At 37.0% G+C, this 13,982-nt stretch overlaps 1 protein-coding gene across 2 annotated transcripts in view; it reads left to right on the forward strand.

The window, feature by feature from the left end:
* Positions 1-8,898, forward strand: part of ICOS (inducible T cell costimulator) — a 74,153-nt gene extending 65,255 nt beyond the window's left edge. For both annotated transcript variants that reach the window (XM_066345376.1, XM_066345375.1), the window contains exons 2-5: positions 1,367-1,696; positions 2,425-2,531; positions 4,186-4,270; positions 6,873-8,898. In XM_066345376.1, the coding sequence (XP_066201473.1) occupies positions 1,367-1,696; positions 2,425-2,531; positions 4,186-4,270; positions 6,873-6,913 (563 nt within the window). In that variant the 3' untranslated portion in view covers positions 6,914-8,898. The remainder of the gene's footprint in view (positions 1-1,366; positions 1,697-2,424; positions 2,532-4,185; positions 4,271-6,872) is intronic.
* The last annotated feature ends 5,084 nt before the right edge of the window (positions 8,899-13,982 follow it).

Here is a 13,982-nt window from a genome sequence, read left to right on the forward strand (position 1 = left end):
GAGAATAGAGGAACACAAAATAGTATGCTTCCTACATAAAACAAGTATAAATCTAAATGATAAAAAGCAAAAATACACAAATATTTCAGAATAAAGACAGATATTTTAAAACAAGTAAAAAAACTGTTGTGATGAAAATTTTCCAAACAATTTCAGCATAAAACTTTCTCACATAAGAAAAGAAAAGAAAAAAAAGACCTGACCAGGCAGTGGCACAGTAGATAGAGCATCACCCTGGGATGCTGAGGACTCAGGTTTGAAACCCCAAGGTTGTGGGCTTGAGTGTGGGCTCATCCAGCTTGAGCGTGGTCTCACCAGCTTGAGCAGAGGGCCGCTGGCTTGAGTGCAGGGTCGCTGGCTCAAGTGAGGGATCACAGACATGACATTATGGTTGCTGACTTGAAGTTTAAGGTCGCTGGCTGCTTCTCATTTCACTCCCTTTCTGTCTGCCTGTCACTCTCTATCCCCTCTTCTCTCTCTTTCTTTCAAAATAAACAAATAAATAAATAATAAAAAATTTAAATAAAAAGAAAAGAAAAAACCATTTTGAATTTATAGTGTAATAACTCAGAATCTGTAGCCACGCCTTACTTCTGTGATCCTTATGTAGCTCACCAAAACAACCTTGGCTTCCAACCTCTAGCTTCAAGTTAAAAAAATAAAATAAAAGAAACAGCAAAATTCTGGGGCCTTTCTCATCAGACCTTGATTTAGTTTTCAATGGATGAGGGTTCAGAGTAGAAACATTTCTAGCATTTGAAGACTCATCTGTTTTTTTTTTACGCTCTAGCAGGGGGGTATAATGTAAATATATATTTAAATACAATCACTTATTTTTAGTTTAAGCTATTTGCACTTTAAATTTTTTTTTCTTGACTCCAGTATTTTCCAACTCTCTCCCCTAACCTCTCCATGTTTGAGTGAATGCTAATCCTCCGTCAATTTCAATATTAAAGTTGTTTCCTCAAAGTGGCATTTTCTGATTCTCTGGTCAAAATTAGAACCGATCCCACCACCTTTATTTGATTAGTACTCCATTCTTTGCACAAATTATGGCGCATTACTACATTTTTATTTTTTCACCATCCGTTTCCAATACAGAAGTTGCCAAAGGGCAGAAACCATATCTGATTCATACTTCATAAATATATTATCTAACATATTGCATATTATATATTCATGTATGACAAGCAAGTTTCTGCTTAGGTATAGTTTTCACTATTGTTATGTTCCTTTTTTGTTGTAAAGTTCTTTCATTTGGGTGCAATAGAAGTGATTGTACGAAGAGATTACTTTTGTATTTAGATATAATTATTAGGGCAACATATTTATAAAGTATCACTTTGGCTTTTTTCTTTTTATCCAGGAGAAATCAATGTTTCCACCTCCTTTGAGATGTTTACATTTCACAATGGAGGTGTACAAATTTTATGCAAATGCCCTGAGAGTGTCCGGCAATTTAAAATGCAGTTGCTGAAAGGAACGCAAGTAATCTGTGATGTCAGTAAAACAGATGGAAATGGAAACGCAGCGTCCACTCAGAATCAGAAATTCTGTCAGCTATCCAATTACAGTGTCTCTCTTTTTATGAATAACTTGGACAGTTCTCTTGACAGCTATTACTACTGCAAACTATTAATATTTGATCCTCCTCCTTTTCAAGAGATTCTTCACAAAGAATATTTGCATGTTCGTGGTAAGATATTGTTTTCATCTTCTGGATGTAAGTGTACATATGCATTTTGAGAATTTTTCTCACTAATGAAAACAAACAAGTTATCTTTTGTGTTGGAGTTCATTTAGGTGCAACTGATAGCAATCACTTATAATGAAAATATGCAAGGAATGATTTATTATTTGTTTTGTGTTGTCTTTTATTTTATGTTTATTTCTGTTTTTTTTAATTTATTATGAATAAGTAGTTTTAATCAGTAATATGAAATTTAATCATGTGGACTGCTGAGTTAGAAACAGGTTGTCTTTAAAACACATATGCCATTCAAAATCAGGAAAAATATAAACAAATACCTAACCCCATAGTTTAATGTTATTACTTCTTTTCATTTAAGGCTCAAGGTTTTGATTATGCTGGGTTTATGGAATGCATTGAGAGTGTTGAAAATGATATTTTATGTCATTACTTTTTTCACTTATTCTTTTGCAAAATATAGACAAAACGTCATTTTTTATTAACCAAATTTGTAAACATATATGTGCATAAAGTCTTTTAGATTTTAGTTTTTGGATCTTTGCTATATTAACATGATCTATTTACTGCTGATTGGATATCATGGTAGTAATGAAGACAAGCTCATTTGATTAAATAACTCTTTTAAATTTGGTAAAAGAACTTGTAATTCAGCAACGACGAAAGATATTTGATTTTCAGAATTTTTTCTTAACAGATCTTCTTTTCTAACCCAGAATCACAGCTTTGTTGCCAACTGAAGTTCTGGTTACCCGTAGGATGTGCAGCTTTTGTTGCAATCTACAGTTTTGCATGCATATTTTTATGCTGGTTTACCAAAAAGGTGAGCAATGTCTATCCTTTCTTGTATCTGCTCTAACAGAGGGGTATCAGTGATTATTCACTTATCAAAGTACATGTTGCTCTTGCCAAGATAAGTTGATCAACAGGTAGGCAATTTCTATTTCTCAAGATATACCTACTAGTTAAACCACTAACTTGGACCAGAAGCTTATTTATTTTTCAGTTGCTTCATTTAAAAAATAATTTGATGGATTTGATCCCTGGTCAGGAATCACACAAGGGAGGCAACCAATGAATGGACGACAAAGTGGAATAACAAATGGGTGTTTTCTTTCCTCCTCCCCCCTCTCTCCTTTCCTCTCTCTGTCTCTCTCTAAAAAAAAAAAAAAAAAAAAAAAAAAAAAAAAAAAAAAAAAAAGCCCTGGCCAGATAATGAAGTTGGTTGGGGTATTGTCCCAGAAAGCACAGGTTGCCAGTTCTATTCCCCAGATAAAAACATAAAAATAGATGCTTCTGACTTTAACAAATTATTTAATGTGTGTTGCATGTTTGATTCTAAGCATCCTAAGAGTCAGGAAAAGATGAAACAATTATGTTTCACTCAATTGGTCAGTTAAAAGATAATCAGGAAAAGAGTCTTATAAGGTACCAGGAATAGCTGAGAAGTCCATGGCCAGTTTCTTTGGATGGTAGATTATTAGGACTCCTTGCTTATAAAGAAAACAACTGGAAAGGAATGCAGAAAGATAACAACCAACAATAATGGCAACAACAAAAATCTTTCTTTGCTGGAAGTATTTTCTTTTTGGTCTTTTACACTACAAGTTCTCAAAAAACTTAAACCATCCTGCATATTAGGAAAGTATGCTAACACTCAAGTGTATCCATAGTGTGATCACTGGCCAGACAGTGTGTATATTTGTGCCAGAATGGAATATGAAAAGAGAGATGAAGAAGTAAGACAGTGAGATAGGTCCCATGATCCTAATCATGGGAAAAACAATAAAGGCAAAAGTGAGGAAGTTAGTTTAGCAGAAAGCTCTTTTTATTTAAAGCCCTTTCTTTCTCCCTCCCTCCCTCCCTTCCTCCCTCCCTCCCCTTCTTTCTTTCTTTCTTTCTTTCTTTCTTTCTCTTTCTTTCTTTCTTTCTTGGAGGGGAGGCAGAGAGACACACATCCACATGTGTCTCAACCAGAATCCACCTGGCAAACTTACTAAGGGGCAATCTACACATCTGTGGTGTTACTCTATTGCTCAGCAACCAAGCTCTTCTTAGTGCCTAAGGCAAGGCTATGGAACCATCTTTAGAGTATGGGGCCAACTCACTCCAATTGAGCCATGGCTGCAGGAAGAGGAGAGAGAGAGAGAGAGAAAGAGAGAAGCAAGAGGGGTAGGGGTGGAGAAGCAGATGGCGCTTCTCCTGTGTGGCCTGACCGGGAATCAAACTAAGGATATCCACACACTGGACCAATGCACTACCACTGAGCCAACTAGTAAGACCTCAAGCCCTTTTCATATTGTTTTTCTACTTAGCTTAAAGTCAGGAACCTAAGCCCCATTATATAGTTCTCACATACACCACTTCAATAAAGAATAGAAAACAATAAACTAATAAACAAGAGAACAACAACAACAAAAAGACAGGGACGGAGATGGAGAACAAATGACAAACCATGTTCTGACTTTTTCTTTCAGAAATATAAATCCAGTGTGCATGACCCTAATAGTGAATACATGTTCATGGCAGCAGTGAACACGGCTAAGAAGCCTGGATTCACAGGTATAGCAACATCGATGGGTTTGGGAAAGGAAGAGCATGCTTCCCAGTAAGCTTGGACTTTTAATTTATGACTTTAAAGGAAGGGAAAATGCTTCTAAGTCTGAAGTTTAGTATTTTCCATGAAAAAGTAAATTTTTATTTTAACTGAATTTACATTTTCTACAGTGCATTGAAAACAAGTTTTAAAACTGCTATTAAAAATGAACAAAAGTTTGTAATAATGAACAAAGTTTATAAATCACTATTGTGTCGAGGAAATATTCTAATTGTTATTTTAAAAATTGAGATGAGCCTGACCAGGCAGTGGCACAGTCAATAGAGTGTCAGACTGGGATGTGGAGGACCCGGGTTTGAGACCCTGAGGTTGCCAGCTTGAGCACGAGCTCATCTGGTTTGAGCAAGGCTCACCAGCTTGAACCCAAGGTCGCAGGCTTGAGCAAAGGGTTACTCAATCTGCTGCAGCCCCTAATCAAGGCACATATGAGAAATCAATCAATGAACAACTAAGGAACCGCAATGAAGAATTTATGTTTCTCATCTCTCTTTCTTCCTGTCTGTCTGTCCCTCTCTGTCCCTCTCTCTGACTCTCTCTGTCTCTGCCACAAAATAAATAAATAGATAAATAAATAAATAAATAAATAAATAAAAATTAGGATGAGTCTAAGACTTTCTTGTTAAAAAATTTATTAAGTCATTCAATGAGGTTTACAGACTATCAGTTAATATCGATATATGGAGGGTTTTTTTTTACTGGGATTTGGAAGAGAGTTCTGGGCTGGCGTTACCCAGAGGAAGAAGGGGAATTGGTGAGGATATTGTTAAAATCTGCAGGTTTAAAGAACTCAGATGTCCACAGAAGGCCAGTTAGGTGGTATTTGACCTTTTTCATTCAGAATAAGTGTTGTCAACTTGACTGTCATTAACTTGAGTAGCATTCAGAAAGTTTAAAGCATCTATTATGGAAAATGCATAATTTTTATGCTTTTGAGGTAGCAATGATTTAAGATACATAATGAGACAGAAGCTATTACACTTTTGCCACAACTCAGTGGTGAAGAACTTATATTAAAGAAACACAGCCTGACCGGCGGTGGTGCAGTGGATAGAGCGTCAGACTGGGACACAGAAAACCCAGGTTCGAGACCCTGAACGCAGGCTCATCTGGTTTGAGCAAGGCTCAGTAGCTTGAGCCCAAGGTCGCTGGCTCAAACCAGGGGTCACTCAGTCTGATGTAGCGCCCCAGTCAAGGCACATATGAGAGAGGAATCAATGAACAACAAATTTGCCACAATAAAGAATTGATGCTTCTCAACTCTCTTCCTTCTTGTCTGTCTGTCCCTATCTGTCCCTCTCTCTGACTCTCTGTCTCTGTCAGAAAAAAAAAGGAACACACAAAACATCTCTCATCCTAGAATTAACACATGGGAAGGGAGCTGAATCCTCCTTTAGTCCATCTCATTTTTTTTAGATGCAAGAAATTGATGTTCAATGACTTTGTTTCCTAGAAATTGAATACCATAGCTTTGATATGAGCAAAAAGCTTGTCTTTCATATAACTTTGTTAATGAAAAACAAAAGTAAACATTTCTCCCAATATTTGTGCTCATAATAATGTGCCTGTCTTGGTTTGGAACCCTGAAAACAGACCTTGAAACAGAGACTTGGGTGCAAGTAGTTTAAGTGGAAGCTGCCCCCACAGAGGGGGTCAAGGAGCAGAGAGAGTGAGGCAGGTAGGGAGGAAAATCAAATGAAAGTTGTGTTACTGAGATCTCAGCTAGAGGCCATAAGACCTCTGAAGGGTGTCCAGATGTTTCCCGTAAGTGGGGCATTTATTCACTGACTCCCATCCCCACTGGTTTGGAGGGCACATTAATCTCCCTGGTCCCTGAGTTGTGCGCCCTGGACTTGGAATGAGCAGACTCACAAGTCTTCAGAGTAAGCTCTGAGGCAGAAAAGCAGATAAATGTCTGATGGAAATGTGTTATTGCGTTAGAATAGTCAGCCTGAGTAGGATTGTCTACCACAGTTGCGGCTCTGAAATCATGCCTAGCCTACCAAACCTGGCTTATATCTTGCAATTAAATTTAAACAAATAATTGTGAAAATGTCCAGAGTGTAAGCTTCTTGAGAGGAGCCAGGATCTTTCTTCTCTATACTCTGAAGGCATTACACATACACAATTCCAAGCAGACTGACTCAGAACCTCTGTCAAATATTGAATGATTATTATGCGAATCACAAATCACACTGTGCTGAGTAATGTGTGTTGGGTAGAGGGAGGGAAGACCCAAGACAGTCCTTGTTTTCAGAGGTGATATGTTTGCATGGAGGGTACAGTCACATGACCGTGTCAAGCATACTCAATTGTGACATGTAAAGTTCAAATAACATCTGCTCTAAGAGTTGAAAGTTAGCTGATTAAAACTATGGAAAATGCAGAACCGGTGCTGGGTCTTGATGGATAAAGAAGTTTGAATGGGGAGTACTGTGCATGTATGCACACACATGTGTTTATAAGAGGCAGAGAAAAGGAGAAAGCTTGTTGAAGGGAACTGGCACATGAAGAGCTTTTAAAAAATTTATGCTGAATTTTTTGTTGCAGATGTTACTCGTAACTTGGGACTCTCAGGCACCCGGGCATGAACCACGTTGGCCATCTCCTCCCTACTTGAAGTGCAAGATTTCCTCATTTCCTGGACCATGGAGAGTCTGGCTCAATCTGACTACGTACATCATTTACTGGTGTTTTGTTCAGTCTGGACCAGTGACTCTACCAGTCAACAGGGGTGTTAACAGACTGCCTCAGGACTGTTGCGTTCTATCAAAACAAACATCCTCTTGCAATTAGCTTTATAGAAAACCCGGCTTATGCGTGCTCGACAAATAGACCACGCTGGGATGGAATCACTGTCTTCACATCTGCTTCTAGCAATGCACCCACCAGTAAAACAAACATATCTACAAACATTTTTAAAAATATGCCAAGGGTACTAAATCTACAAAACAAATGGGCAGCCAAGGGCCGGCAACTGTTCGCATTTTAGTAACAGACTAACTACCTCTTCTTGTAGGATGAGCATTCCTTTTTAAATCAGACAGTAGAAGGAGATACTTCAAAACTGTAGCTATTTTATTCCCAAGGTGTCAACGTGTAAATATAGTGTACTAATACATTAGTACAGAGTATATTCTCCAACTTCTGAACCCCAGTTCACCACTCCCCCAAGAGTTTAGATGCCTTCTAGTCCTAATTTTACTTTTAATATATAATATTTCTACATGACTATTTGACAGACACTCTGAGTAGGGAGCTATGTCCACATTTTCTCCTCTACCGCTCAGTAAAATACACAAATAATATAGGTTACATATAATATATTATACATTTATATTCATAGCCCAATGAATATGATTTACCTATATTCTTCCTACAAGAATATTTTGCTCCAAAAAAAGACACCTTTTCTTTTTTCCAAATTCAGTTAAAATAGTGTACTTTCTTGGCTTGTTGGTATTAGTGGTAGCGTAATGGCCAGAATGAAAAGTGACTTTATCTTATGATCCTGTTTTCTACCATTATCTATGTTTTCAAGGTGCTATTAGTTACAAGGTAGGCTATTTTTGTAGATCATATTACAATTACAAATGAACAAATAAAACCATGTATGACTGTCAAGTATTTTCCTGGGATAGAGCCAATGATCTATTCAGCATCAAAACTGCAGTTTCTGGAGGTCACTGCCAAACTATAGCTGTCCTGCCTCCCTGCTCGGCAGGTTGAAATGACCCTTATCAGCCTGGAGCAGCCATCCAGACCTGAGTGGAATTCCAACAGCTGAGAAACTCCCCTGAGTTAGGGACCGCCAGGTGCTCTTGCCTCCAGAGGCTGAAGTCACCCTGGGGACCAAAGAGAATCAGCCTGCAGTTGTACTTCCAGGATCGATGAAGAAGCACAGCTGTGTCAGGGAGCATCAGCATGATTGCCTCTCGTAGAAACCGTTCAGTCTGGAAACTGGCCCGGCCCTTCAAGATAGTTTTCCTTTGAATACGATTTGGTTGGAAAGATTCTTAAATACATGTAACATGATTATTTGTAGCCTGGATATTTTCTCTACTTCTTTTGTGCATGCCAAAGACTTCTGAAACAGCCAATGTGTATTCAACAACATTTTTAACTTTAGGTGAAATGGGGTTATTTAGTAATTTTAAAATCTGTAGTTGCCTGCTTAGAGTTTACTTTTTTGAAAGTAAAACCCGGTGTGTCATTATGCATGTTTATATTATTTTAAGCATGTGTAATGCTGGATGCGTACAGTACAATACTGAATTTGTAATTTGAATCAAGTATAGTGTTCTCTGTTTTCAGCTGATTGAAACAACCCGTCTGGCTTTGCAGAAGTGTTCCCTGAGTTATTTGCAGCTTTCTTGGTCAGGGCTCGGAGTGGGGGAGGGAGACCCTTCCTGTGTCCTGATTGTGCAAGCTGGGCTCTGAACAATCCTCATCCTGGGACATTTCAAAGTAAATGATTGAAAGATACCATTTCTGTGAAATAAAACTGGTTTTAAGAGAAGCTACTTACAAAATGGATTTCAGCAGTAGTAGGAAGCAAAATAATAAACATTTAATATTCAGCAACTTAAAATACCTTTCAGTGTTTTCTTGGGGGAGGGAAATGATTACTTTAGCGACTTTGCCATTGTCCTTGAAGTCAGTTGCAATGCTTAGAAAAGTCACTATTTTCATTTTCCTTCCTCCCTCCCTCCCTCCCTCCCTCCCTCCCTCTCCCTTCCTTCCTTCATTATTCTTCCTTCCTTTCTTCTGTTTTCTTCTTTTATAAAAAATTTTTGAAACAACCACAAACTTATTTTCAAAATTGGAAGTATAGCTAAATGACTGTTCTTTTCCTGAGTAAGTTTCTGACCTATTGTCTTATAACCTCTAAATCCTATGTATTTCCTATAAGAAAGAACACTTTCCTCCTTCATAACCACAATCCATCAATATCAAAAAGTTAACAGTGATACATTGCTACCATCTGATTCTAAAACTGCATTCAAGTTTTGCCAGATGTCCCCATGATATATATTTTTTAATATTTTAATTAAAAATTTAAATTCATTGTCTTAACATGGATTCAAATGTCCCATTAAATATTACACCCTCACCACCCAACAACGTGCCCCCCATTACACCACCTTTACCTCCCTCCCCATGACTCCTTCCCTACCTTTCCTCTGGGATTTGTTGTCCTGTTACCTGTATCTGTGTGTTATGTGTATAATTTCACTAATCCCTTCACCTTCTCTGATCCAATCCCCACATCCCCCTTCCCTCTGACAGCTGTCCCTCTGCTCCCTGCGGCCCTGCTCTGCCTCTATTCTGTTCCTCAGTTCACTTTGTTCATTAGGTTCCACATATAAGTGAGGTCATATGATCTTTGTCTATCTTTTTTCTATTAATTTTAATGGGGTGACATTGATAAATCAGGGTACATATGTTCAGAGAAAACATCTCTAGGTTATTTTGACATTTGATTATGCTGCATTCCCATCACCCAAAGTCCAATTGTCTTCCGTCACCTTCTAACTGGTTTTCTTTGTGCCCCTCCCCTCCCCCAACCCTCTCAATATCCTCCCCCTTCGTAACCCCCGCACTCTTGTCCATGTCTCTGAGTCTCATTTTTATGTCCCACCTCTGTATAGAATCATACAGTTCTTAGTTTTTTCTGATTTACTTATTTCTCTCAGTATAATGTTATCAAGGTCCATCCATGTTGTTGTAAAGGATCCGATGTCATCATTTCTTATGGCTGAGTAGTATTCCATAGTATATATGTACCAAAGCTTTTTAATCCACTTGTCCACTGACGGACACTTGGGCTGTTTCCAGATCTTTGCTATTGTGAACAATGCTGCCATAAACATGGGGATGTATTTCTTTTTTTGAAACAGTGCTATGGTATTCTTGGGGTATATTCCTAAAAGTGGTATAGCTGGGTCAAAAGGCAGTTTAATTTTTAATTTTTTGAGGAATCTCCATACTGTTTTCCACAGTGGCTGCACCAGTCTGCATTCCCACCAGCAGTGCAAGAAGGTTCCCTTTTCTCCACATCCTAGCCAGCACTTATTCTGTGTTGTTTTATTGATGAGGGCCATTCTAACTGGCATGAGGTGATATCTTATTGTGGTTTTAATTTGCATTTCTCTAATGATTAGTGAGGTTGAGCATTTTTTCATATGCCTATTGGCCATCTGTATGTCCTCTTTGGAGAAGTGTCTATTCATTTCTTTTGCCCATTTTTTGATTGGATTGTTTATCTTCCTGGTATTGAGTTTTTCAAGTTCTTTATAAATTTTGGTTATTAACTCCTTATCAGACATATTGTCAAATATATTCTCTTTTTATTCTGTTCTTATTGTCTTTAGCTGTGCAAAAGCTGTTTAGATTGATATAGTCCCATTTGTTTATCCTGTCTTTTATTTCACTTGCCCCTGGAGATAAATCTGCAAATATATTGCTGCGAGAGATGTCGGAGAGATTACTGCCTATGTTTTCTTCTAAGATGCTTATGGTTTCACGGCTTACATTTAAGTCTCTTAACCATTTTGAGTTTATTTTTGTGAATGGTGTAAATTGGTGGTCTAGTTTCATTTTTTTTGAAGATAGCTGTCCAATTTTCCCAACACCATTTATTAAAGAGGCTATCTTTACTCCATTGTATACTCTTACCTCCTTTGTCAAATATCAGTTGTCCATAGAGCTGTGGGTTTATTTGTGGGTTCTCTGTTCTGTTCCATTGATCTATATGCCTGTTTTTATGCCAGTACCAGGCTGTTTTGAGTACAATGGCCTTGTAGTATAACTTGATATCCGGAAGTGTGATACCTCCCACTTGATTCTTCCTTTTCAAGATTGCTGAGGCTATTCGTGTTCTCTTTTGGTTCCATATAAAGTTTTCGAATATGTGTTCTATATTTTTGAAGTAAGTCATTGGTATTTTAATAGGTATTGCATTGAATTTATAAATTGCTTTGGGTAATATAGACATTTTAATGATGTTTATTCTTCCTAACCATGAGCACGGTATATGCTTCCACTTGTTTGTATCTTCCCTGATTTCTTTTATCAATGTTTTATAATTTTCCGAGTACCAGTCTTTAATCTCCCAGGTTAAATTTACTCCTAGGTACTTTATTTTTTTGGTTGCAATGGTAAAGGGGATTGCTTTCTTAATTTCTCTTTCTGACAGTTCATTGTTAGTATATAAAAATGCCTCTGATTTCTGAGTATTAATTTTATATCCTGCCACCTTGCTGAATTCATTTATCATGTCTAGTAGTTTTTTGGCTGAGACTTTAGGGTTTTCTATATACAATATCATATCATCTGCAAATAATGATAGTTTTACTTCTTCTTTTCCAACTTGAATGCCTTTTATTTCTTCTTCTTGTCTGATTGCTGTGGCTAGGACTTCTAGGGCTATGTTAAATAAGAGTGGTGAAAGGGGGCACCCCTGCCTTGTTCCTGATCTTAAGGGGATTGCTTTTAATTTTTGCCCATTGAGTATGATGTTGGCTGTGGGTTTGTCATAGATGGTCTTTATCATGTTGAAGTATGTTCCCTGTATTCCCACTTTGCTGAGAGTTTTGATCATGAATGGGTGCTAGATTTTATCAAATGCTTTTTCTGCATCTATTGAAATTATCATGTGGTTTTTGTCCTTCTTTTTGTTTATGTGATGAATCACATTGATTGATTTGCGAATATTGTACCAGCCTTGCCTCCCAAAAATAAATCCCACTTGAATATGGTGTATGATTTTTTTCATATATTGCTGGATCCAGTTTGCTAATATTTTGTTGAGGATTTTAGCATCTAAATTCATCAGGGATATTGGCCTATAATTTTCTCTTTGTGTTGTCTTTGCCTGGTTTTGGAATCAGAATTATACTCGCCTCATAAAAGAAGGTTGGAAGTCTTCCTTCCTCTTGAATTTTTTGAAATAGCTTAAGAAGGATAGGAGTTAGTTCTTCTTTGAATATTTGGTAGAATTCACTTGTGAAGCCATCTGGCCCAGGGCTTTTCTTTGTTGGGAGTTTTTTGATAACTGTTTCTATCTCATTTGTTGTAATCAGTCTGTTTAGGTTTTCTGATTCTTCCAGATTAATTTTTGGAAGATTATATGTTTCAAGGAATTTGTCCATTTCATCTAGGTTGTCTACTTTTTTGGGGTACAGTTCTTTATCATATTTTCTTACAATATTTTGTATTTCTGTTGTGTCAGTTGTTATTTCTCCACTCGCGTTTCTAATTTTATTTATTTGAGTCCTCTCTCTTTTTTTCTTGGTGAGTTTGGTTAAAGGTTCATTGATCTTGTTTACCTTTTCAAACAACCAGCTCCTGATTTCACTGATGCTCTGTAATGTTTCTTTAGCCTCTATGTCATTTATTTCTGCTCTGATCTTTATTATTTCCTTCCTTTTACTAGCTCTGGGCTTTACTTGCTGTTCTTTTTTCTAGTTCTTTTAGATGCAGGGTCAAGTTGTTTATTTGAGCTTTTTCTAGCTTCTTGAGGTATGCCTGTAATGCTATGAACTTCCCTCTGAGGACTGCTTTTGCTGTGTCCCATAAATTTTGAGTTGATGTATTCTCATTATCGTTTGTTTCTAGGAATTTTAAAATTTCTTCTTTGATTTCATTGTTAACCCATTCGTTATTTAATAACACGCTATTTAGTTTCCAAGTGTTTGAGTATTTTTCAGATTTTCTGTTGTGGTTGATTTCTAGTTTCATGCCATTGTGATCAGAGAAAGTGCTCGATATGGTTTCAATCTTCTAAAATTTGTTGAGACAGCTTTTGTGCCCTAACATGTAGTCTATCCTAGAGAATGTATCATGAGCACTTGAAAAGAATGTATATTCTGCTGCTTTAGGGTGAAAGGTTCTGAAGATATCTATTAAATCGAGTTGACCTAGGATGTCCTTTAAGTCTGCTATTTCTTTGTTTTCTTTCTTGAGGATCTATCTAGTGATGTTAATGGGGTATTGAAATCCCCTACTATTATAGTATTGCTGTTGATCTCGCCCTTTACATTCATCAAAGTTTGCTTTATATATTTAGGTGCTTCTATATTAGGTGCGTAGATATTTATAATGGGTATATCTTCCTGTTGGATTGCTCCCTTTATCATTATGTAGTGACCTTCTTTATCTCTTACTAAAGTCTTTGTTTTAAAGTCCATTTTGTCTGATATAAGTATTGCTACCCCAGCTTTCCTTTCATTTCCATTTGCGTGAAATATTTTTTTCCATCCTTTTATCTTCAGTCTATGTGCAACTTTTGTTTTAAGGTGTGCTTCTTGTAGACAGCATATGTATAGGTCCTGTTTTCTTATCCACACAGCTACCCTATGTTTTTGATTGGATCATTTAATCCATTTACATTTAAGGTTATTATTGATATGTAATTGTTTATTGCCATTTTATTCTTTAAAACTGTATTCCTCTTTTGCTACATTCTTTTTCTCCTTTGATCTGTTTACAACAGGCCCCTTAGCATTTCTTGCAGCCTTGGTTTGGTTGTAGTGAATTTTGAGGGGGTTTTTTTGTCTGGAAAGCTTTTTATTTCTCCTTCAATTTTAAACAATAGCCTTGCTGGATAAAGCAGTCTTGGTTGTAGGTTCTTGTTTTGCATTACTTTGAATATTTCTT

This window comes from Saccopteryx leptura, chromosome 7, assembly GCF_036850995.1.
Source record: "Saccopteryx leptura isolate mSacLep1 chromosome 7, mSacLep1_pri_phased_curated, whole genome shotgun sequence".
Taxonomy (NCBI): domain Eukaryota; kingdom Metazoa; phylum Chordata; class Mammalia; order Chiroptera; family Emballonuridae; genus Saccopteryx; species Saccopteryx leptura.